The 24,432-nt window shown below is 61.4% G+C and overlaps 1 protein-coding gene across 1 annotated transcript; it reads left to right on the forward strand.

Annotated features, from left to right (window-relative positions):
• The first annotated feature begins 3,604 nt into the window (after positions 1-3,604).
• On the forward strand, positions 3,605-19,919 carry LOC127036963 (protein jagged-1b-like). Its single transcript, XM_050928249.1, has 14 exons — positions 3,605-3,664; positions 4,582-4,662; positions 5,984-6,286; positions 11,641-11,704; positions 12,090-12,344; positions 12,575-12,635; positions 13,512-13,642; positions 13,945-14,064; positions 15,009-15,122; positions 16,100-16,213; positions 17,127-17,173; positions 18,101-18,277; positions 18,777-18,879; positions 19,299-19,919. Exons 1-14 carry the CDS (start codon positions 3,605-3,607, stop codon positions 19,610-19,612), a joined length of 1,944 nt encoding a protein of 647 aa, XP_050784206.1. The 3' UTR covers positions 19,613-19,919.
• The last annotated feature ends 4,513 nt before the right edge of the window (positions 19,920-24,432 follow it).

A 24,432-nucleotide genomic window follows, 5' to 3' on the forward strand; every position in this document is an offset into this window, starting at 1 on the left:
GTAAGGGTGGACAGTCGAGCAATACATTCTGTAATGGGATAGCCAGCGATGGGGGGTGCAATTCCCTCCCGCTCAACTGGGCCTTCCCCGAGACCTCTCATCCCCTGGTGATACACTTTCATTCGCAGGGCATATTTTCCTGTACAGTTACATTATTCCTTAACTATCATCCGCATGCACATTTCACAATGATTATGAGTGGGACCCTACCACATTCGCATCCATTTTGGTCAATTTCACGGTCATAGGATTTTTAAAAATCGTACATTTCAGGATGATTTAGTTGGGGATTGGTCCTGCTTTGAGCAGGGGGTTGGACTAGATCAGTGGCTCTCAAACTTTCTTACTGGTGATCCCTTTCACATAGCAAGTCTCTGAGTGCGACCCCTCCCCCTTATACATTAAAACACTTCTTTATATATTTAACACCATTATAAATGCTGGAGGCAAAGCAGGGCTTGGGGTGGAGGTTGACAGCTCGTGACCCCCCAAGTAATAACCTCACGACCCCCTGAGGGGTCCCAACCCCCAGTTTGAGAACCCCATGACTAGATACTTCCTGAGGTCCCTTCCAACCCTGATATTCTCTATGATTTCAGTTATTTCAATTTGAAATCTCATGACGTTGTAATTGTAGGGTCCTGATCCAAAAAGGAGTTGTGGGTGGGGGAGGCTGGTTGCAAGGTTCTTGAAGGGGGGCTGTGGTACTGCTACCCTTACTTCTGTGCTGCTGCTGGGGGCAGCGCTGTCTTCAGAGCTGGGCAGCTGGAGAGCAGCGGCTGCTGGCTGGGAGCCCAGTTCTGAAGGCAGAGCCTCTGCCAGCAGCAGCGCAGAAGTAAGGATGGCATGGTACGGTACTGCCACCCTTAATTCTGCCCTGCTGCCTGCATTGCTGGGCCTTCAGTCAGCAGCTGCCATCCTCCGGCCGCACAGATCTGAAGGCTAAAAGCACACAGAAGGCCGGATTTCACTGTCCATGATGCATTTTTCATGGCCGTGAATTTGGTAGGACCCTATGAGCGTGGGTAAGCTGAGACCCCACACCATGAAAGCAGTGTATTAGGTGTAACGAGTTTGTCAGATATAAGTTGCCGGTTGGCACCCATGGGCTCTGTGTCACAGGGTCCCCCTGCCACGGTCACCTCAGTGAATCCCGGGGCACCCCAGCCATACTGCCCAGGGCCAATGCCGAAAGCAGGGGATTTGGGGTAATGTCCTACTGCCAGGCCTTGCATTGCGGGAAGGGGAACCCAGCAGGAGCCTAGTGACACGCGCTCCATGGCGATGTCACTGACATCGTAACAGCAGGATCAGGGGCCGTGAGTGGCATTCGGATTGGGGAATGCTACTCGAAAGGTGCCGGGGTGGGGGGACGGGGAATGGGACACGAGGCCTTTCCCCGCTAGGGGGCTCTGGCTCTGATCCGGCCTCAGGGTGGGGGACTGGCCGGCTCAGGGGCTGGGGGTGGGGAATGGGATATGGGGCCTTTCCCCTCTAGGACAGCCATGGGGAGTCTGCTCCGGCGCGGTCCATGCCACATATGACCAGCAGGGGGAGCCAGGAGCAAAGCTCTGTCTGTGCAGGGCGCTGGGGGATGCGTCAGGGAATTGGCTGCGTGAGGCCGCGGGGGGAGGAAATGGGGGGGACAGATGCTGAGCTGTGAAATCCTTCCCGAGGGGCTGAGAAGGCGCGGAAGGGGGCGGGGATGGCTGTAGGGGCGGGGGAGGGGCTGAGAATACAATCCTACTGGCCAGGGGCACCAGCTGCTACAGTTAATGCTCCCTGGCCCGGGCACTGTTGGGGGAAGTTCACAGCACCTGGGTCCCCAGTTGGCCACTAAGGGAGCACTACCGTGGGGAAACTCACATTAGAGTTCTCAGCTGGGCACTGACAGGACACTGCTGTGGGGAAGCTCGCAGCGCTGGAGTCTTCCCCTGGGCACCACTGACAGGACACTGTTTATCTCAGGCTCTATAGTTCCCAGGCCGGCCAGACAAGGGTCACTCAGGGTGGCTCTGTCCTGGCTTTGCCACATGCTTTTAGGAGAGACACCTGGCTGCCTTTCCCAGAGTAACTTTACTGTGTGCACAGCACAAGTGATCCTGGATGATCCCAAAGCACCTAACCAGTGACACACAGAGATCCCTTACCCAGCACTGAGATGCAGCCACCTCTGAAGTACGATGTGGCAATACAGAGATCCCTCACCCTGCACTGAGATACAGCCACCTCGGGGGTGAGATGTGGCAGCTATTTATTCTTCGACCACACACCCATTGTCCTAATTTCTTTGGGCTGAGAGAGGGCAGCTGTTTAGACCAAGACTGCTCACCCAGCGTTAAAACACAGTAACCTCTAGCGCCAGGGAGGGCAGCTGTTTAACACCTCTTCCCCTGCATGACAGTTTAGGACAGGAAGTGAAGAAGACTATGGGTGATGGAAGGATGGACTGATGCTTGTGGGAGGAGGTGTGTATGGATGGATAGATGGACCGATGCATATGGGTGGGGGTGGACTGATGCATGGGGGGGGTGGATGGATGGACCAATACATAAGGGGGATGGATGGATGGAATGATGTGTTTTGAGGGGATAGATGGACCAGTGTGTATGGGGGGGATGGATGGATGGATGGACCAATGCATGGGGGGATGGACTGATGCATGTGGGGAATGGATGAATGGACCAATACATAGTGGGGGAGATGGATGGATGGACCTTTGTGTATGCGGGGATGGATGGATCAATGCATAAGAGGGGGATGGACTGATGTGTAGGGGGGTTGGATGGATGGATGGATGGACCGATGCGTGGAGGGCGATGGATCGATGGAGGGGGGGATGGATGGATGCGTAGTGGGGGGATGGATGGATGCATACTGGGGATGGATGGATGCATAGGGGGAGGGATGGATGGATGGATTGATGCATGGGGGGCAATGGACCGATATGTGGGAGGAGTGGATGGATGCATAGTTGGGGGATGGATGAATGGACAGATGTGTTGGGAGGATGGATGGATGCATAGGGGGGACTGATGGATGGATGGACCGACGCGGGTGGGGCAATGGACCGATATGTGGGGGGGATGGATGGACGCATGGGGGGTTGAATGCATGGATGGATGGATGCATCGGGGGATGGATAGATGGATAGGAGGGTTAAATGGATGGATGCGTAGGGGGATGGATGGAAAGATGTGTGTGTGTACAGGGAGGGGGGATCCTGCAGTTTCCCGAAGAACCCCTGATATCCTCCCCCCGGCTCGGCCCTGCCCGGTCCTGCCAGCGAGGGCGGGTGTGGGTGGGGGGGACCAGCATCCTCCTTTCATTAGCAGGGAAAGTTCTTAATGACTTGGCCGGGGGCTGGGCTGGCCCCACCCCACCCTGCATGATGTCAGGCGGCTCCCGGCGAACGCACCCGGCTGGGAGCCGCTCAGCGCAGCGGGGACCCGGCTGGGGAGGCAGCCGGTGGCTGGGGAGGCTCCGGCTCCTTTATGCCCCGCAAGCAGCGCGCTTGGGACTCCCCGGGCCGGGGGGGGCGGGCTGCGGCGGGGGGGCCGGCCAGAGGGGCAGGTGTGCCGGGGGAGGCAGCCAGCCAGAGACAATGAAGCTGAGAAGCTGCTGGATCGTCTGGATCCTCCTCTTGCTTCAGATGCGGCCCCAGGTGAGTCCCCCCCAAACCCCAGTGCCCCCCCGGGGGGCTGCCCTTTGTCTGGGAACTTGCCTCTCTTCGGAAGCCTGGGTCCATGGGGCAGCCCTTCCCTGGCTTAGGGGGGGCAGGGAGACTCTGGGGGGCTGATCCCCCACAGCACAACGGGGGTCCCTGGGAAGGCCACCCCCCTGCCCAGGGTGCGCTTGGAATTGGCGAGGAGCAAGGGGGCTGCTGGCCCGGGCGGGCGCTCCAGTGGGTGGCCTCCAGGAGGGGGCAGCTGAGGTTCCTCCCCCCCAGTCCTGTGCCCCCCCCGATGGGGTGTGGCGTAAATTGAGGTGGTGGGATTTAAAGTTGACACGAGGGTGAATGCTGGGAACCCCAGCTGGGGAGAGCCCATCCAATGGGTCAGACTCCCCTTGGGTCCATCCACACCCATCCTGCCCAGTGGGCCCAGCCCTCCATGGGGCACCTGGGCCCTGCCTCGCCCTTGGGATGCCGAAGCGAATTCTGTGCTGGGGAAAGGGGCCCCTTGAATTCTTGTTTCTGCCTGGAGCAGGAGGGGTAGCAGGGTGGCTGGGCAAACACCTCCATGTCCAGGCCGCTCCTTGCCCATGGGTCTGAGCCCTGCCCAGGCAGCTCTTCTGGCACATTCCAGCCGGCCTCCGCCCACCACACCTGGGCTGGCTCAGCGGTTGGATGGGAGACTGCTGAGGAAACGCAGGGTGCTGCAGGGAGCTGGGCGGGGGCGCTAAAGGGGGCCGTGCTCCTGGAGGGTGCTGGCTTTCCAATGAGACAATCAACCAAGATCTTAGTGACCTAAGCGCCCTGCCCATCGCAGATGTGACCCCAGGCATCCCGCTGGCTAAATCCACTGTCAGTTATTCCATTTGGCTCCCCCCCCCCCCCCCCCGTTCCCGCTGTGGACTCAGATGGAGGCATCTTCCGGGCAGTCCAGTGCTGTTAAACAGGGGCTGCGCCCCACCCCAGAGGTGGCTGCATCTCAGCACTGGGTGAGGGATTCCTGAATAAACAGCAGTTGCGCCTCACACCAGAAGCAGTTGCACCTTAGCACAGGGTGAGGGATCTCTGTATATTTGTTGCCTTGGGCCTGCTACTCCATCTAATGGTGGGTCCTGTTTCCTCAGGCTGGGCTTGGAGGCTGAGCTGGGGGGGTGCCACTGGGGTCTGGATCTTGGGTTTGGCGTCTCCCTGCCCAGAGCCAGAAATGGTCCCCAGTCCCAATCCCTCCTTCCTCTGAGCCAATCTCCCTGGGAGATCAGGGTTTGAGCCCCAGGTCCTGCACAGGCTGGGGACCTGCCAGGGGGCCAGGTGGGTCTGCAAGGGGATGGGAGACACCCTGGGGGGCAGCGGATGAGACTCCATCAAAGGCCCAAGTGCCCCTCCCTCTGAGGAAAGCAGAGCAGAGGTGAAAGCAGGCTCATAAAACACCAGCAACGCCCTGCTATTCCCCGGGAGGTTGTTTTCCTTCCGGCGGCGAGGTGGTGGTGCCCTGGCGCCCTGGGGCAGAGCAAGATCTGGTGGAGTGGGAACATTCCCTGCCCCCCCCCTTTCCTCGCACTCAGTTCGGGGCTTGCCTGGGATCAGAGCTGGAGGTGCTAATGTGAGGGGCACAGCAGTGGGTGCAGAATGCCTAGACCCACACCCCAGCCCTTGAGGAAGGGGAGGCTCTGTGGGGTTGGCTCCGGGTGTTCACTGTCCTGTGGCAAGGTCCTTAGGTACTCTGTGAGCTGCCTGGGTGTCAGCATTGGTGTTCTCCCCCAGCGTTACGCGCTGCCTGGATGCTGCGCTCCGCCCCAGAGGTGGCTGCATCCCCATGGAAATGCTGTTGCAAAGCCCCAGAACTGTGGGGTGAAGCCAGGGCCGGGAGAAAACTTGGCAGCCATCTCTCTGAATTCCCTGGGCAGGGTCCAGCTCCCAGCCCTCAGCCTCAATCCCTAGTAGTGATGCCCAGCGGGAGTTCGCCCCTCCCTGCTGCTTGCTTGGGGGCCTAAGATCATCGCGACACCCCCCCCCCCCGCATCGCATGCTTAATTCACCTTGGATGACAGCAGGAGCTGGCAACGGGCAAGGGGCTGCTGCTGTTACTGCCAAGGGTGTGGACATGCCGCGGCCTCCCGCTGGATGGAACCAGCACCACCGTGTGTCATGAGTCCCGTACTGCTCAGAGCCGGCAAGGGATTCTCCCTTCACGCCTGCAGCACAATGGGAAGAGCTGGGCTTTCAGAGCTGGGGGGTTCTGAGCTCACAGTGAGCAGGAGGGGAGGTGCGGGGGACTCTGACCCACTGTAACTGGCTCCTCTCCACTTCCAGGTCCCTGAAGCAGCTGGCACTTTCGAGCTGCAGATCCGGCTGATGCACAATGAACGGGGGGTGCTGGCAGACGGGCGCTGCTGCCAGGGCGGGGCAGAGCTGCCATGTCCCACTGGGGAGCAGTGTCGGACTTACTTCCGGGCCTGCTTGAAAGAGTATCAGCTGCGTGTCCTCCCTGGGGGGCCCTGCGTGCTGGGGGCTGGCGCCACTCCCGTGCTGGGGGGCAACACCTTCACAGCTAAGCCCAGGAGGGGCGCAGAGCATGCAGGCAGGATCACCATGCCATTCCAGTTCGCCTGGCCGGTAAGGACCCTTGAGCTCTTCCACTGGCGGGCAGGGGGCTGTGGTGTCAGGCTAGGCAGCAGCAGCTCTGGGCTGAGGTGGGTGTGCAAGGGGGAAGGGTTTATCTGGCCTGGGTGTGCTGGGGGGGTATCTAGTCTGGGTGTGAAGGGGTGGGATTTATCTGGTCTGGGTGTGCTGGGGGGGTATCTGGTCTGGGTCTATAAGGAGGAAGAGTTTATCTGGCCTGGGTGTGCTCGAGGGGGGAGGGGTAATCTGGTCTGGGTGTGAAGGGGTGGGGTTTGTCTGGTCTGGATGTGCAAGGGGGAAAGGTTTATCTGGTCTGGGTGTGTTGGAGGAGTATCTGGTCTGGGTGTGCAAGGGGGAGGGGTTTGTCTGGCCTGGGTGTGCAAGGGGGAAGGGTTTATCTGCTCTGGGTGTGCTGGGGGGGTATCTGGTCTGGGTGTGTAAGGGGGAAAGGTTTATTTGCTCTGGGTGTGCTGGGGAGGTATCTGGTCTGGGTGTGCAAGGGAGAAGGGTTTATCTGCTCCGGGTGTGCTGGGGGGGTATCTGGTCTGGGTGTGCAAGGGGGAAGGGTTTATCTGCTCTGGGTGTGCTGGGGGGGTGTATCTGGTCTGGGTTTGAAGGGGTGGGGTTTATCCAGGCTGCTGGATGCAGACAGCCCCTGGGGTTCTCCCAAGCTCTCCACCTGGGGCTGCTGCCAGTCTCCTGGGCTGAGCAGCTCCTGGGGACGGGGCCATCCACCGTGCCAGCCCCAATCCACGCATCATGCCTATGCCAGGGGTCCCCTCCAGAGGCTCCATTCAGAGCAAGGATGGGTTGAGAGAGTGATCCTTGCTGTAACCCAACCAGGGCTCACAGAAGGTGCCTGTTGAGCTGTCATGCCAGCTGGGAGCAACAGATGTGGAGAGGGGAGCAGGGTCTTGTGGTTAGAGTGAGGGGCATGGGAGCCAGGACTCCTGGGTTCTATCCCGCTCTGGGAGGGGAGTGGGGGCTAGTGGTTAGGGCTGGGAGGGCTGGGTATTAGGACTGCGAGGCCATGTTGCTCACCTCTCAGGCAATGGTGTGAGGAGGCCCCCAGGAAGAGGCTGGGGTGGAGCTGCGGAGGGTGGTGCATCTGGTCTCTCCTCTCGCCCGGGAGACGGTGGCAGATGCTAAATCTCTCTCCATCTGTATGAATTAGCGGGAGGCCTAGTCTGCTCTGTGATTTATCGATCCTGGGCTTTGTCCAGCTCCCGCCCCCCTGGGCATCCCAGCCCTTCGCTCTCCCACTTTCATTCCAAAACCACTTCCGTCAGGCAGCATTATCAGGCGTCACACGCAGCACAGAGCACGAGACGGTCCCTGCCTTGAACAGCTCGCAGTCTGAATGCACAAAGATTGAAGAGAGGAAACTGAGGCACGGCCAGGCAGTGGCTCAGAACCCAGGGTTCCCATTCCCTGGGCCATGAGAAGCTGGACCCCATCACAGGGGCTGGATCGATCTCTCTGCTTGTGCATTCCCTGCCCTCACTCCTTCTCTGTGGAAACTGGGGGGGTTCCCTGCTACCCTTACTTTGGGACTTCCCTCCGCCCCACCCCCAAGACACTTGCAGCTGCCAAAAGAATAGACTATGAACACACACACCCTCCCCCTCATGCCCCCAGCTCTCTGCATCCTCCTCGCACTGGGCTAGGGGAGCCACTGACACCATCTTGTTCTTGCAAACCTGGCAACAGAGCTCAGGCATCCTGGATCCCAGCCCCCCCCTCCCGTTCTAACCGCTAGACCCCACTCCCCCCAAGTTGGTATCTCCATCCGGCTCTCTCAGATGCCCTCGGTGGAGCTGTGGGCAGAGGGCCGGGCAGAGATGAATGCACACAAAGGGCCCAGCTGATCTGTATGCGGAGAGGCCCATTCTGCCCACTCACTTGGCCCAGGCACCTCCGGCCGAGGGATGCTGGGAGCCCATGATCCGCCCTGGTGGCATGGGGCTTCCTGGAGCCTTGGCGGGCTTCGGCCCCAGCGGGTCAGCAGTCAGCCCTGCATGACCTTTCCCAGGGCTGGGATCCAACGCTGCTCGCTGATCCCAGCATACCAGGAAGGGGTCCTGGGCTCCCACAGCACCCACGCGCCATCCCCATTCCCCACCGCCATAGGGAGAGGCAGGGGGCTCCCGCACAGCGCTGCCTGCTGGGAAAGGCTGGGACTGCAGTAGCCAGGAGCTCCCCCCACAGCCAACTCCTGCCCCACTCCCTATACCCCCCTCCCCAAAGAACCTTCCTCTGCATCCCATTTCCAGCACCCAACCCCTTAGCTATGCCCCAGGTTCCTGCCCCCAGCGTGGGTTTGAGTTCGTCGCTGTCTACTTGGCCATGGCCGCTGCTCAGCGCGGGGCCCCAAACTCCCTTAGAGCATGCCCGAGCCACCGGCTGGCGGCGCTGCCCGGCGCCCTCATGCCATGGGTCCCAGCGCTGAGTCACAGATGTTCACGGGCTGAGATGGGGGTGTGGGCTGGAGGGGGCCACGGGAAAGAGCCAGAGATGGGGCCTAGAAGCACAGCGCCCCCTAGCGCCCTGCTGAGGTGCTGAAACATGGGGTGCGGCCAGGTGTGTGGGGGGGGACAGCGCCCCCCAGTGCCCGGCTGGAGGTTGCCTTCATAGCAGTAACTGCTACCTCATGGTAGGACAGTGTCCCTTTGTAACGGCTCGGAGCAGCCTGCTCAGGGCCAGCCTGTGAGCACACACACGTCAGCGCACACGTGTGTGACACAGGCCAAGGCTGCCCATGCCCCATGGGGAGGGGGCGGGTCTCATCCGGAGCGAGGGCCCCTCCTTGACTCTGCCAGTCGACAAGGCTCCCAGCGGGTGTCTCCGCTGGGGTAACGGGGGTTGCGCCGCTGGCAGACTCAGCAGGGGCCAGGGATTCATTGGGCTGGGAAGACGGACCTCCTCTCTCGGTCCCAGAGGCAGGGTCCCCTCTGCATCACGACTGAGGGGCACCAGCAGAGCTTGGAGGAGGGGAGCCTGGGGCTGGGCTAGGAGGGGGCTGCAGGTCAGGATTGGGGGGCATAGGCAGAGCTGGGGGGATGCAGCAGGCTAGGAGGGGGATCCCTTGGGGGGACAGAAGCTGCAGGATCTGCCTGCCCTGGGGGAGAAGAAGACCCTCCCTGCCCATAGAATGATGCCCCACACCCCTCCCCCAGACTATGAGCCACCCCACTGTGGCGGGGGCTGCTGATGGACCCTGGGTGCGGCTGGAGCCCCGGGCCCTCTGCAGCGCCAGGCAGGCCCGGCCCTGCATGGAACAGGATTTCTGGCAGATGCCAGCAGTGGGAAGTGGAGCCCGTCACGCCTAGCCCACAGGGCCTGTGTGTCAGATGCTGCCCGGGAAGTGCGGGGCTCTGGCCCTGCCGCCGTCCCTCGCCCACACCCAGGGGGGAAGCAGAAGGTAAATAACTTAATTAAATAATTTCTCTAATTACAAGGAAGACACTTACCCTGCACCCTTGAGCCAGCAGGCAGGGGCACGGATGTACCAGCTGTTATTGGCCAGGCTAGCAGAGTATGTGTGGCGAGATTCCCCGTAGCAGTGCCCCTGCCGGGGCCTCAGGTGTGGTGAGGTGTCCTGCAGCGGTGCCCTGGGCTGGATCCACAGGGGAGTTCTGTCTGGGGCGAGGCTGCTGGGCATGGGAAGAGCCTGGGGGGTCTGCTGCGGCCCCCAGCCCCATACACAGGGCTCCCCGCTCTCACCAGACACTGACCAGAGAGTCAGGCAGGATTGCGACAGGGCCAGGATGCTACTAGAAGGGGATGTTGGGGGGGCAGTGGGACTGGTTCAGGGGTCCCTGGAGTATGGGTGAGGGGAAGGGAACATGGTGCTCCCACCCCTTCTACTCTCAGAGAGTGGGGGGAGGGGATGCCAGGCTGGATGGACCCAATGCTCTGATCTGGCACACCAGGGAGACCGCGTATGTGTGCGCATGCACCACTGCCCTCTCCTGGGTTCAGTCGGACCTGCTGCTCCGTGTGTCACAGCCCCTATACTGCTAGCAGCTCACAGGGAGTCTCCTTTAGTTGGATGGCATTTGCAGCAGCTGAGCTCTGTCCCCAGTGTGGTTGTTCCCCCAAGTGTTACAGAAGCCCCAAGGGGATGGGGGACCCTCCCTCCCCCAGGCTCTGTGCGTAAGCATAGATGGGGCTGCAGGATGTGTTGGGCTGGGAACGTGCAGTGTCCACGGGAAAGGGGTGGCGGCTCAGTGCCCAGCTGCCTGTGAGAAGGGAAATCAGCTCAGTCAGTTCGGCTAAAGAAGGCAGCGTCTCTGGCTGACGCCCTCGCTGGGCCCCGGGGGGCATTGGCAGGGGTGGGGGCAGGGAGCCCCCCGGCGTGGGCCACGCCTAGAACATTACGTGGGCAGAAGGAATGTTTTGGCACAGGCAGCAGCAGCTGCAGGAGGCGGCCAGGGATTTCTTCAAGTAGAAACCCCCAGAGTGACTCCAGACCAGTGTGGGGTGGTGAGGCGGACCCTCCTCTTTGCCCATCTCCTCTCAATGCCCGGGCCCCAGCCAAACACCTTCAAGCCACCTCTCTGGGCCCAAGCGCTGGCACCAGGGCGTGGCATGGGAGAGCCAAGACGGACCTCGCCAGGGGCCTGAACTCCAGCATCCGCCCCTTTGAGACATCTCCCTAATGCTGGACCTGCACTGGCAACCTCCATCTGTTAGCTCACCCCTCCACCCCTCCACTTGGAATGAACAGAGCTGGGCTTTGCTCCCAACTCTGCTGCTGGCCTGCTGGGGGAGCTTGGTCATGCTCCCCCCGTGCCTCAATTTCCCCACCAGTGTAATGGGAATGATGACACTGACCCCCTGGGAACTGTTGTGGTTTATTGGCCGTCTCCCATGCTCTCCTCCGTTCGTGCAGCACCTTGCGCCCCCATGCCGCACACAGCGGGCACGGCACCTCGGTAACAGTGCAGCCACCTCTGAGGTTTGGGGAAGGGACTCTGAAAATGCCCAGTGATGGTCAGTCTCCTCCCACAGTGGGCAGGAATTCATCGGCGGGGGGCTGGGAGTCAGGATTCCTGGGTTGTATCCCCAGCTCTGGGAGATGAGTGGTGTCTAGTGGTTAGAGCCGGAGGGGAGGGGGGGGCTGACAGTCAGGATGCCAGCTCTGTGTGCCTCAGTTTCCCCAACTGTGCAATGGGGTTACGGCTCCCCACCCAGCCATGAGAGCTCATAGACACCGAGACAGGAGGCATTAGGTTGCAAGACTGGTCAGTCTCACCCCCAGCCGTGGAACGCTCGGGTCACAAGTTGGGGGGTGGGGGTCGGTCAGTGACACCTGGCCCCTTTAACCCTGTGCTTTGATCTCCCAGCGTTCGTACTCACTGATCCTGGAAGCCTGGGATGCTGACAACATCACCGGCCCTGGCACCCCAGGTGAGGCACCCCAAGTTGGCCAGCTCCCCCCGCCCCCCTCCCCCCGTCCTGGGGCCAGATCAAAGCTAGCGTCCTCTAGAGGGGAAATGCCCCATGTCCCATTTCCTACTACAATGTGCAGCCAGTCCCCCACCCTGGGGCCAGATCGAAGCCAGTGCCCCCAAGAGAGAAAGGCCCCATGTCCCATTCCCTGCCCCCTGAGCCAGCCAGTCCCACACCCTGATGCCAGATTGGAGCCAGCACCCCCTAGAGGGGAAACGCCCCGTGTCCCATGCCCTGCCTCTCTGAGCCAGCCTGTGTTGGAGCTCCCTGCCTGGGAGGGGTGCAGCTGGTGCGGGGCGCATTAGGTAGGGGCAGGCTAATGACAGGCTCCCCTCTCTGGCAGGCGGGGGGTCCCTGGTGGAGCGGGTGACACGGTCGGGGATGCTGAACCCGGGCGAGGGCTGGCAGGATTTCCAGCACCATGGGCGGGGCACAGCGCTGGAGTACCGGCTGCGGGTGCGCTGCGCCCCCCACTACTACGGCCCCGCCTGCAACCGCCTGTGCCGGCCCCGCGACGACTTCTTCGGCCACCACAACTGCGACGCCGCAGGCAGTAAGGTCTGCCTGGATGGCTGGACAGGAGAGGAGTGCACTCGTGGTACGTGCCAGGGCAGGGGGGGCACGGTGCTCGCGGGCAAGGGTAGGAGATGGGAGGCACAACATGAAAATGGGAGGGGCGGGGAACAGAAGGGGGTGCTTGGGGAGGCACGGTGCCCAGGGAAATGGGAGGGGGCCGGGGGGGCATGGCGCCCAGAGACAGAGGAAGAGGGAGATGACAGGGGGCATTCCCTGCCCCTAACTCCCCCACCCCCGTCATTTCTATCACAGCCATTTGCCACCAGGGCTGCCACGAGCTACACGGCTTCTGCGAGGAGCCTGGAGAATGCAAGTGAGTCAGAGGGGCCCCCACCTGCTCCCTTCCCCAGCCCCCACCCCCATAATCCTCTTTCACTCCCCCGCTGGTTTCCTACCTCAGCCACCTTGGCAAGTGGAGGGGACCCCAGGGATGGGATGGAGAGAGAGTGGAGAGGGATGGGGGCGGCTGTTTGGGTGGCTTCCCTGGCAGGCTGCTGGGGTCCCCTCCAGGCTTGTCCCTGCTCCCAGGCCAACTCTCCCCTGGGTAGGATGGGAGGAAGTGCCAACGGCCAGGGCTGCCCGCTGCCTCCTGCCCTTTGGGGACGGAGCGGTCAAGTGCTGGCATCAGGTCAGGGAAGGGAACTCCGGGCGTTTTGCTTCACTGACAAGGCCCGGGGGCTTTGCAAGGCAGGGAAACAGCCCAAGCAAACCCACCCCACCCCATGCAGAGACAGAGATAGAACCCAAGAGTCCTGGCTCCCAGCCCTCCTGCTCTAACCACTCAAACCCATTCCCTTCCCAGAGCTGGGGATAGAACCCAGGAGTCCTGGTTCCCAGCCCCTGCCATTTAACCACTCGACTCCACTCAAGGAGCTACCCTCGTCTCCCTGCCCAGCTCTCTCCCTAACATCCCCCCCAAGGCATCGTCTGACTCTCTGCGGCCCCCTTCGGGCTCCAGCTGCCACCTGCTCTGCCCGTCCCAAACTCCAGGAACCCCCAGGGCCAGAGATTGCTGGGGAGAGGCGGTTGGTCATGAGCAGAGGAAGAACGCTCCCCCCAAGCAGACGTTCCCGGGGTCCCCAGAGGACCAGATGCCTCTGGCTGTTGCTAAGGGTGGCTCCGTGCCAGGCTGCCCCCCCTCGCCCCCGATGTGCGTCCATCTCTCCCCACCCTGGATCTGTCTGCCCAGGTGTCACTACGGCTGGACGGGCTCCAACTGCGACGAGTGCATCCCCTTCCCCGGCTGCCTCCACGGGACCTGCACCGAGCCCTGGAAGTGCGACTGCGACACCAACTGGGGCGGGCTGCTGTGTGACAAGGGTGAGCTGCTGGGTGGCTGGGTGTGTCCCGCCCCACAGCACCCCCTGCTGGGAGAGGCTGGGGCTGGCGTGGTCAGGGTCTCCCCCCACAGCCGGCTCCTGCCCTGCTCGCCACAGCGCCCCTGCTGGGAGAAGCCGGGAGTGGAGTAGCTGGGAGCTCCCCCCACAGCCAGCTCCTGCCCCGCTCCCCACAGTGCTCCCTGTGACAGGTTGGCTGGGATCTCCCGCACTAGCAGGATGGCAGGGCAGCCCTGGGGTCAGTGGAGTTTGGTTGGAGCTGAGCCAAGCCCTTCTCCCCCCCAGACCTGAACTACTGTGGCTCCCACCAGCCCTGCCGGAACGGCGGCACCTGCACCAACGCGGAGCCGGACGAGTACCAGTGCCTGTGCCCCGCGGGCTTCCGGGGCCGGGACTGCGAGAGGGGTGAGGGGGCAGCGGGCGCTGGACAGGGGGTGGAATGAGGTGGAGGGGAGGGGGATGGCTTGGGGGGGACCCCGGCTTCTCCACCTGTCCCTACAGCTGCTCTCGTGAGCTTTGGGGCACCCATGGGGTGCGGGGAGCTGGTCCCTAGGGGCCCCATTGAGATGAAGGCTCTAGGGCCCAGCAGCAGTGGCTGGCAGCCTGCAGGGGAAAGATTTGGGGGTTGGGCTCCTCTTGGGAATGGAGGGATGGTGGGGGGGCCATGGTGGGGACCAGAGGAGAGGGAGATGGGGGCTGAAAAGAGTCCTGGAGGGGGATGGAGCAACAGAAGTAGGGAGGTCAGGGGGAGGGAGACAAGGGGCATGGGGGTCCTATTGGGGGTTAAAGGGGCCTTGTTATAAGCCATGGGGGAAGGGAGATGGGGAGTTCAGGGGGCCAGGGGGGAGAGCTGGGGGCCGGGGATGCTGCTAGGGATTTGGAGGTGCCCTGGGGGAAAAGGGCTGAGGTCCTGTTGGGATCCTGGGGTGCTGTGAGGAGTCAAGTGGCTTGGGAGAGGGGGACGTGATGGGCTCAGCTGCGGGGCAGGGGATCAGGAAGAGGGACTGGGGGTGATTGGAGCAGAGGAAGCTGTGGGGGTGGGGTGGAGGAGGGGCTGGGGGCCGGGGCTGACCCTACTGGAGGTGGATCCCCCCCTAGGCTCAGGTTGCCCCAAAGCACCGTGAGGCAGGATCCCTGACCGGCTTTGGGAGGGAAGGGGCTCCTGTCTCAGGACCGGGCCTTGTTCTCAGGGGGCCCCCCATCCAGCTGGACATGCAGCATGGCATGATGCCATGGCTGGAGGGAGGGTGCTGGCCCAACCCGGGGGCCCTGTGGGTCTGGCTGAGCCCATCCCACTCGCTGCGGGGGGGCCCAGGGTCCCGCCCTCCCTAACCGCTCCCTCCCGGCAGGGCTGGACGAGTGTCTGCCGGAGCCCTGCGCCCATGGCGGAACCTGCCACCCCCTCCCAGATGGGTTCAGCTGCACCTGCCCGCCCCAATGGACCGGTAAAACCTGCCAACTGGGTGAGGCTGAGCGCGGGGCACTGAGCTCGGGCACCCCCTCCTGCCCCCCATGCCCTGCCACTGCCCAGTGACACCTCCATCCTGCCCCCTCATGCCCTGACACAGCCCCCTGCTCCCTGGCACCCCTCTTCTGCTTCCCATGCCCTGACACTGCCCCATTGCACCTCCCTCCTGTCCCCCATGCCCTGACACAGAGCCCTGCCCTTTGGCACCCCCTCCTGTTCCCCCCATACTGACACTGCACCCTGCCCTATTGCACCCCCTTCTGCCCCTCACACACTGTCACAGCCCCTTGCCCCATGGCACCCCCCTCCTGGTCTCCATGCCCTGACACTGCCCCGTGACACCCTCTCATGCCCCCACACGCTGACACAGCCCCCTGCCCCATGGCACCCCCTCCTGCCCCCACACGCTGACACAGCCCTCCACCCCCCCAGTCACCTCCCCTCTGCCCCCCATACCTTTGTGCCGCCCCTCCCCTTCCTGTGAATCTGCAGCAGTGAACTCTCCCCTGAAACGGGACCCAGGGCTGGATGTGCCCACCTCTGCCCCCCAGCCGTGCAGATCCAAGGACCCATGACCACTTATGGCCCATCTCTCTTGCCACCCAGGGCTGGCAGCTCGGACCCTGCCCAGGGCCATAAAGGTGGGGTGGGAGGGTAGGGGAAGCCACAGCATCCCTGTGGCAGGAGACAAGCCGCGTGACTGGCACTCGGGACTGCTCACTTTGTGGTGGCCAGTCTGAGCCGGGCGCTGGGCCCTTGGGTGCTGAAAGCCAATGCCCACTGATTCGGGGGTTTCCAGCAGGACAAGGGCCCACGATCCCCAATCCCCGAGCCAAGGGCTGGACAGGTACTGGGGGGACGGACACATGTCTGGCCCTTCCCACTGATCCCACCTTCCCACGCTGATCCCACAAGGGGCCACCAGCCCCCCCCCGACCGTGTTCTGCTCTGACCCCAGCCCCCCGACCACAGATGCCAACGAGTGTGAGCGGGAGCCCTGCGTGCACACCCGGGGCTGCAAAAACCTCATCGGGGGCTACTTCTGTGACTGCCTGGAGGGCTGGACCGGCCCCAACTGTGAGACCAGTAAGAAAGCAATCAGTGGCCGTGGCTGCGGGGGGGGCGGGGCAGGGGCCGGGCTGGGAGGGGGCACAGCCTAGGTGTGGCCAGGAGAGGCTGGCTGGGACTCGGCCGTGGCCAAGAGAGGACAGAGCTGGGCTGTGGCCAGGACGGGGCAGGGCCAGGCCATAACTGGGAGGGGGCAGGGCCAGGCCCCGGCTGGGAGGGTGGCAGAGGAGAGCTTAAGTGCTGCCTTGGAGGGGTCTGATTCCCAGCGCCCCCCCGCTGGGGGTGGAAATGCAGAGGACTTTACCCCCTCTTTGCTCTCCCCATATTCTGGGTCCTGCCTGGCCCCAGGGTCATTTGGAACAGCCCCGATGGGCCCTGGACGGCAGGGAATAGCCACCACAGCACCGTGCACCCCAGCCACCCCCGTGCACCAGGGGGTGGGATCAGAGCCATTACAGCCGCTCCACACCGGCTCGGGGAGTCCCAGGGGGCTGCTCCCACCTCCTTTCCACTATGGGAGGGGGCCTGAGCGTGACCGAGAATCAGGCCCCTCATTCCCAAGCCCCCAGGCCGTTACCCCTGGCTGGTGCTAATCGATCCCACCACTAGGGAAAGACACACACGCGCGTGTGCACGCGCAATTGGATGGGGCATGTGAGTCGCCGGTTTGAATCCTGCCCTAGCAGGTAGGGGCCCAAAGCTGACGGCTGGTCCGTACCCCCCGGCCCCTGGTTGGGATACAGTGGGAGAGCCCTGCTAGATGCCTGGGAACCAAGGGGGTGGGTCTCGGGGCCCCATGATGCCTTGCAGCTGATATCCCTGCTGTGGTGAGCTGGGGCTGCAAGGCAGATGGGGTGCTCAGCTTACCCCCCAGGATGCCCCCCAGCGCTGCCTTGTCTCTCCATGACCCCCGGCTCCTCTCCACCTGCAGGAGACGATGGCTGCCAGGGGCGGTGCCGCAATGGGGGGCAGTGCCAGGTGGGTGTGCGCCCCCTCTGACGCGCCAGCTGCAGGAATCACCCCTCTCCTCCCAGTCTGGAGGCAGCAGCTCCCCCCTTAGCTCCCCACCCCAAGAGCAGAACAGTGACGTTCCCACTGCAGCCTGGGCCAGGGAAATGGAGGGCCCCCAGAGAATGTGCAGAGCCCCTGCGGGGAGGGGACAGACACGGGGAGCCCCCAAACAGTGGTGAGGGATGGGCATGGATGCTGGGGGGCCCTCAAAGGCCGCTGGGGGGTGGGAATGGACATGGGGGCAATCCCAAAGGCTGGTGGGGAGAGGGGATGGATTTGGGGGGACCCCAGAGGCTGGTGTGGAAAGAGGATGGGGAACCCAAAGGCTGAGGGGAGAGGGCACAGACACATGAAGGACCTCATAGGCTGGAGGTGGGAAGGGGATGGACACGGAGGACCCCAAATGCTGGTGGGGGGGTTGAGATGGATATTGGGGCTTCCCAAATGGTGATGGGGAAGGGGATGGATTGGCGGAACCCCAAAGGCTGGGGGAAGAGGGATGGATTCGGAGGGGGACTCAAAAAGCTGGGAGGAGAGGGGATGGATTGGGAGGAGGGGATGGATTTGGGGGGGACTCCAAAGGCTGGGGGAGAGGGGATGGATTTTGGGGGGACTCCAAAGGCTGATGGCTGTGGATACTCATGGTGCCCCATCCCCCTGCTGCTGGGGGGTGGGAACGTGAATGTGCATTGCCCTGAACTGGCCACACTCCAGCCCTAAGGTCGGGGTGTTGCCACCTCCATGAGCCCCCTCCTGCCCTAATAGCCTGTGTCAGGTTGCCCCTTGGGGCCTGGAAGGCTCTGTTCCCATGTCGCTGAGGGGTCTCGTCACCATGGGGAGCTGGTTTCTGCTATGCCAATGCTCCTCCTCCCCCCTCTCCACTGTCCCCCCCAGGCAGTGGGTACCGGGCACGTGTGCTCCTGCCCCGCTGGCTACACGGGCGCGGCCTGCGAGACGGAGCTTGGCGGCTGCGCCAGCACCCCCTGCCAGCATGGAGCCCGCTGCCAGGAGATGCCAGGACAGGGGGTGGCGTGTAGCTGCCCGCCTGGCCTCAGTGGGCCCTTCTGCGAGGTGAGGGCCATGGGGATCCGCGGGGGTGCCGTGAGGAGAGGCAGGAACCATGTCAGAGATGGGAGGGGAGAGGGGGCTAGAGGTTAGAGCTGGGGGGAGGGGCTGGGAGCCAGGACTCCTGGGTTCCATTCCCAGCTCTGGGAGGGGAGTGGGGTCTGGTGGGTTAACGTGTGGAGGCAGTGGGGTTGGCTGGGAGCCAGGACTCCTGGGTTCTATTGCTCTGCCACTGGTTCCCCCACATGACCCTCTGCAAGTCACTTCCCACCTCCAAACCACCTTTGTGCCTCTGTTTCCCCCCTCTACAAATTGGGGACCATGATCTTGTCCCACGGAGGCTGTATGGCTTCAGTGGGCCAAAGCCAGTCAGGGTGGGGGGGACTGGATCAGCCCACTGGGGCTGCACAGACCACAGGCCCCCTGGCCTGGCAATCTCCCTGCCCACCCCTACCCTAGCTAGGTAGTGCTGGGCCCTGCTATCTCTGCTCTCCTTGTGCCCTAGGTCTGGCTGGATCTCTGCTCCCCGAACCCCTGCCCCAGAGGGGCTTCATGCCTGGGTGGGGCAGGCAGCTATGTGTGCTCCTGCCCGGAGGGGGTCTGCGCTGGTATGGCCGGGCGTGGGAAGCGGGGGGTCCTTATTGGCAGCTACTATGGGGATAGGTGCAGGGGGGGCAGGTAGGGGGCAGCTCTGGTTTGTGACAGGTGGGGGAGGGGCAGGGAGGTTCACATGTGGGAGGGGGCAGAGAATTTTGAGAATGGTGCTAGGGCATGGGAAGGGCACATCCCAGGGCAGGGGGAGGAGGGCGGGCACCATGCCAGGCAGAGTGGCAGGGAGCTCCAGGCTGGTGCTGGGGGAGAGGGGCTGAGGAGGGGACGACAGGGCCCAGTTGGTGCCGTGGCAGGGAGGGATGGATCGAGGAGCTATCTCAGGGTGGGGGGAAGGCTGGGCATGGGGCTGGGGTTTCAGGGGGTGGCTGGCACTGTGGGTCTGGCACTCCCTGCTCACCGCTCTCTGCTCCCGCAGAGGCCGCCGGACAGACCCTGCTCTATGCCCTGCTGCCCCTGGCACTGCTGCCCCTCCTGGCTGCCCTGCTCTGCGCCTTCCTGATGCTGTGGACCCGCCGGAAAGGCCGGGCGCTGCCCCCGCAGGAGCTGCTGGCCAACAACGCCCCACACCTCATCCACAATGCCACCCAGGGGGACCACGGCCAGCCCCTGGACAAGGGGGGGCTGCCCTTCCCCCTGCCTCGCAGCCTCCCCAAGACGGACATCTCCAACCTGGAGAGAGCCAAGCTCAACGAACTCAATGTGGCGGCCGGCCTGGAGCCCAAGCTCTGATCCAGCGTGGGGGGAGAGCGGGCTGGACCCACGTTGCCCCCCCATGCTGTGGTATAAGGGGACCGGGGTAGGGTTTGGCCCTGCACTGGGGACCCTCATGCCCCCTGATTCCCCACGGCTCTGCTAAAGCACCTTAACCGCCCTTCCATGCCAAGGGGGCACATTCGCTCTCCTCACCCCACCAGGCGAGCGTGGGTCAAACCCAGAGGGGTGCTCCCTGGAGGGAGGGTAATTCAGACCAGCCGGTTGAGGCTGCCCCAGTTCATCAGACAGGTGGAAGCTCGCCAGGGGAGGGGAACTGGATGCCTGTGGTAGCTGGGTCAGCACCTCGAAGGAGCCTGGCCTGCCAGCGATCTGCAGCCGAGGGTGGGCGCTGTATCCCTGCCAGCTGCTCCAGCGCAAGGTAACAGGCTGGCTGGCGAGGTTTCCCTGTCAGGCTGCGTGGCCTTGGCCAGTGAGCTAAATGGTGGAAGTGGAATGGGCACAAGGGAAACTTAACTGGTATATTGTGGGCAACTGGCTGGCTTAGAGGATGGGACGCGGGACCTTTCCCCTCTAGAGGCGCTGGCTCTGTTCCCCCTGAAATTCATTCCCATTGTCAGCGTGAAGCAAGTGTGCAGGACTCAGCCCAATTCCTAGAGGGACCAGTGTCCACATCCCTCCTGTTCAGCCCTCACTCCGGTGTCTGTGCTCCATGAACAGAGACCAGATCTGCCCACTCCCAAGAGCTCCGAGCCCCACCATCCACCCCCACCCATCACCCAGCCCAGCTCCGTCTGCTACTGTTCTGAGAAGTGCATTGGTCACACGCTAGGCCCCTCTGTCTTCGAGCCACCCACCTAGGAAGGAGTAGCTGGGGCTGGAGGGAAAATTTCCATCTAAATCATTTTTCTCTACAGGAAATTGGATTTTCGACCAAAGGAAATTTGTCTCGAAAAGTACCTGCTCCCCAGGGAAGATGCCACAAAAATCAAACACCCAGACACCAAAATTTTTCAATTTAGAAGTGGCACTCCAGTGTCTCATGGGAGTCGTAGTTCAGTTGCCTCATGCTTCTCTTCTCTGTGGGCTGGGCTTTGTGATTGGAATACATTTCCCATGATGCACCATGGCCAGGGACTCCCCTAGTACATCATAGGAGAGGTAGTACAACCAGGCAGCCTGGACTACAGAGAATGGGAGCATGAGGCAATGGGAACTACATCTCCCATGATGCACCACAGAGTCCCTTGGTGGAGAGGCAGTTGCATCTGAGGAGCCCCTGGCTATAGTGTGTCATAGGTTATTAGGGTTGGAAGGGACCTCAGGAGATCATCTAGTCCAACCCTCTTCTCAAAGCAGGGCCAATCCCCAAATGACCCCCTCAAGGATTGAACTCACAACCCTGGGTTTAGCAGGCTAATGCTCAAACCACTGAGCTATCCCTCCCCAAAGGAAGAGTGAAGACTAAATGCACCCAATGAGGATGGGATCATGGGAGATGGAGCCTGGAGAATAGAGAATGAGAGTTTATGGCATTGGACTACATCTCCCATGATGCACCATGACCTCTCATCTTGGCCATGTGGTTGCATCATGGGAGATATAGTCCAGTTGGGAAGCCTAGGCCATAGAGTTAAATAGGAGCATGTAGCAATAGAACTACATCTCCCATGATGCACCTCAGCAGCATATCCAAATCAAGCTATTTCAGTATTTGGAGTTTCTGCCCGAAATCAACATTTTCCATGGAAACACCCCCCCCTCACACACACTCCCTATTTTCAATCAGCTCTTTATCTAGGGGACCCCTTGGAGATTCCCCAGCCCCACCCTGACATACACACACACACAGCCTCCTTTGCCTTTCTACTGGACCAATGATTAGGAAAAATAAATTATTCTGTGCCACAGTCAGGGCACACCCCCCAGCATTGAGGGGGAGGGGATGTGTACTGCAGCACCCCCTGGTGACAGGTGTGTGCATGTGCTGAATGTATCTATGTTGTATGATACTGTACAGATTCCTTTGTAGAGTTTTTGTGACCTCTTTGCTTTTTTGTACCAGGTTCTATCCCGCCCCCCGGCGTGAGACGAGCTCGCTCAGGGTGAACAGTGTGAACCATGAATAAATATTTTCCAAGCCTCACCCCAAGGCTGTGAGACTTTTTGTCTTGAGGCAGGGAGGCAGTCAAATGGGAGGAAGATTGAGAGATGGCTGAGCACAGTGGAAAAGGAGGGAGAAGAGGATTAGACCATGAGAGTCAGGACTCCTGGCTTTTCATCCCAACTGTTATGGCTAGAAAACATTTTTTTTTACATGAAGTCTGAGATTCGACTGTACCACAAGCTGCAGCATCAGCCAAGGGCCTGGCTTGCTGAAGGCTTGGTCCAGCACAATACCCCACTGACCTCTACTGGTTGCCACCAGAACTTCTGAGCTGCATGTCATAACCCCTGTACTGCAAATGGGGATTCTCCAGTAGCTCAAGAGGTTTTCAGAGCTGAGGGATCTGGGCTCTAACCCAGCTGCAGCCATTGCACATGAAGCACCACAAGGGCCAACATGGGCAGAGATGGCCTGCGATGCTGAGGAAAGCACTGTCCTGTGGTACACCAGGAGAGTCAGGGAACCTCCGGGGCAAAGGGTGAGAGGAGGGAGCAGAGATGAGGACAGGGGGAACAGAGGCACCAGGGAAAGGCAGGGAGGCAGTGGGAGGAGAGCGGAGCCTGGGTCGTGTCCCTGCTTGTTAGAGGGATGCGCTCAGGGCTAGTGAGGCAGCTGAGGAATCTGGGCCTTGCTTCTCTCCATGCCCTTCTCATTTAAACCCCACTGGAGCGTTAGTGGTAAGAAGAGGAAGGGAGAACTGCGGGCCTCCTCTTCTGAAACTATGTGGACTGATGGAGAATCTCCACTAGCTACCCGCAGTATGGGGGCTATGACACACAGCTAGGTAGTACTGATTGCAGCCAGCAGAGGGCAGCGGTGGCCACACACATAGTGTGCTCTCCTTGTCCTCATCCCAGACCCTGGGGAATTCAGGTTGATGGTGCCGTGTTTCCTGCTGATTCACAGCGAAACTCCTGCAGGGTTTCATGGACGCGAGGCTGTAGGAAGGAGGCACCGCCCTTGGCAGCTGTTCCCTGTTCTAATGCCCCCTGTCCCCACCCAGCTGCAGCTGGAGGAGCGGCTGATGTCCAGCCAACTGAAGCACCGGCGCCTGGACCGGATCCCTGGCTGCCAGCAGGATGAGACCTGCCCTGCCTGCAGTGCTGGCAACAGGGAGAAGGTGCCAGGGGTCCTAGCGGAGGCAGGATCCATAAGGAAGCAACGGGTGGGGAATCTGAGGTCGGTCACAAGTCACTGCTTTCTGGTTCCCCCCATGGCTAATAAACTGTGGGGAAACTGGGGGGTTTTGATCCCAATCCCACCAGGCCAAGTGTCTATATCCCCGAAACCATCAGCACAGCTGGCCCCTTCCCTGGGGTGGCAACTTCAACAGATGCCAGAGGCTCGAGTCCCTGGTTCAATCCCCAGCGCTGGCCAAGGCGGTGGCTGAGCTATCGCCCAGGGCTTGTTTTAGAGGCTGCAGCCCTGCCAGGCAAATGGGATAAAGGAAGTGCTGCTGAGAGGGACAAGCCCCCAGAGCTAGCTGTGGCATTCAGGATGTTGATGGGGCCGGTATGGTGGTGGTGGTGGTGGTGGTGGTGGTGGTGGTGGTGGTCGGGCGGGGGGGGGGATACTAGTGCCTGCTGAAGAGAGAAAAACTGGGTTAGAAAGATACTGTACAGGGATCGGGGGTGGGTGGATGGATGGATATGGGGGAAGGAAGGAAGGATGGATAGAGAGAGATACTGGGGAGAGAGGGATGGGTCGATAAGGAGATATACTGGGGTAGGGTGACCAGACAGCAAATGTGAAAAATTGGGATGGGGGAGGGGGTAATAGGAGCCTATGTAAGAAAAAGACCCCAAAATCGGGATTGTCCCTATAATAAACCGGGACATCTGTTCACCCTATACTGGGGCAGGAAGGATGGATGGATACAGCAGAGAGAAGGAAGGATGGCTAGATTGGCTGCAGAGGAAAGGAAGAACAGCTAGAGAGTAGACAGATAAAACAGATGAGCTACGTACTGCAGAGAGGTAGATAGATCCCGTGGATGGGGTGGGAGGGAGAGAGAGCAGTAGACAGACATAGCGTATGGAAAGAGGGAAAGGAAATAGATCCTGTGCCGGGAAAGATGGGGGAAAAGTAGGTAGCTACTGAAAATAGAGCTGGTCGAGAAAATCTATCCGGCTGCCAGAAGGCGAACTAGCCCAGATCCCCAGCCAGCAGGTCCCTAACCATGGAGCAAGGATTGGGCATAGCTGGCAGGGGATTAGAGGCGGGTGGAGTGGGAGGCAGGGGAGCTATTCCTCCCCTCCCATTTCAGGCTGCAGGTGTGGGAGGTCAATGCAGGCCCCACAGGCTTTATCTGCCACCTAGCGGCTGAGAAGGGGATGCAGAGAAGCAGGGAGTCTGGGAAGGGGGTAGGGTGTGAGGTGGAGGATACTAGTGGCTGGAGGTGTTTGGTGGCACCGGGGATGGTGGAGGCTGTCAGGAAGTGGGGGGGTGGACGGAGCACAAGTGGGGTGTTGGATTGCAGTCAGCTGCTGGGTGGGAGGGTGCCATGGGGAGGTGGCAGTGTTTGGGAGCGCTGGGGATATTGGGGGGGGGGAGTCAGGGTGGGGGACGGAGTGCATCCTTAGATATTTCATAGGAAGGCGGAACTGGGGAGGATCCAATGGGTCATGAACTGGGAGGGTTAAAAGTGGATTTTTGCCCGCCGCAGACAACT

Source organism: Gopherus flavomarginatus, chromosome 18, assembly GCF_025201925.1.
Source record: "Gopherus flavomarginatus isolate rGopFla2 chromosome 18, rGopFla2.mat.asm, whole genome shotgun sequence".
NCBI classification, from domain to species: domain Eukaryota; kingdom Metazoa; phylum Chordata; order Testudines; family Testudinidae; genus Gopherus; species Gopherus flavomarginatus.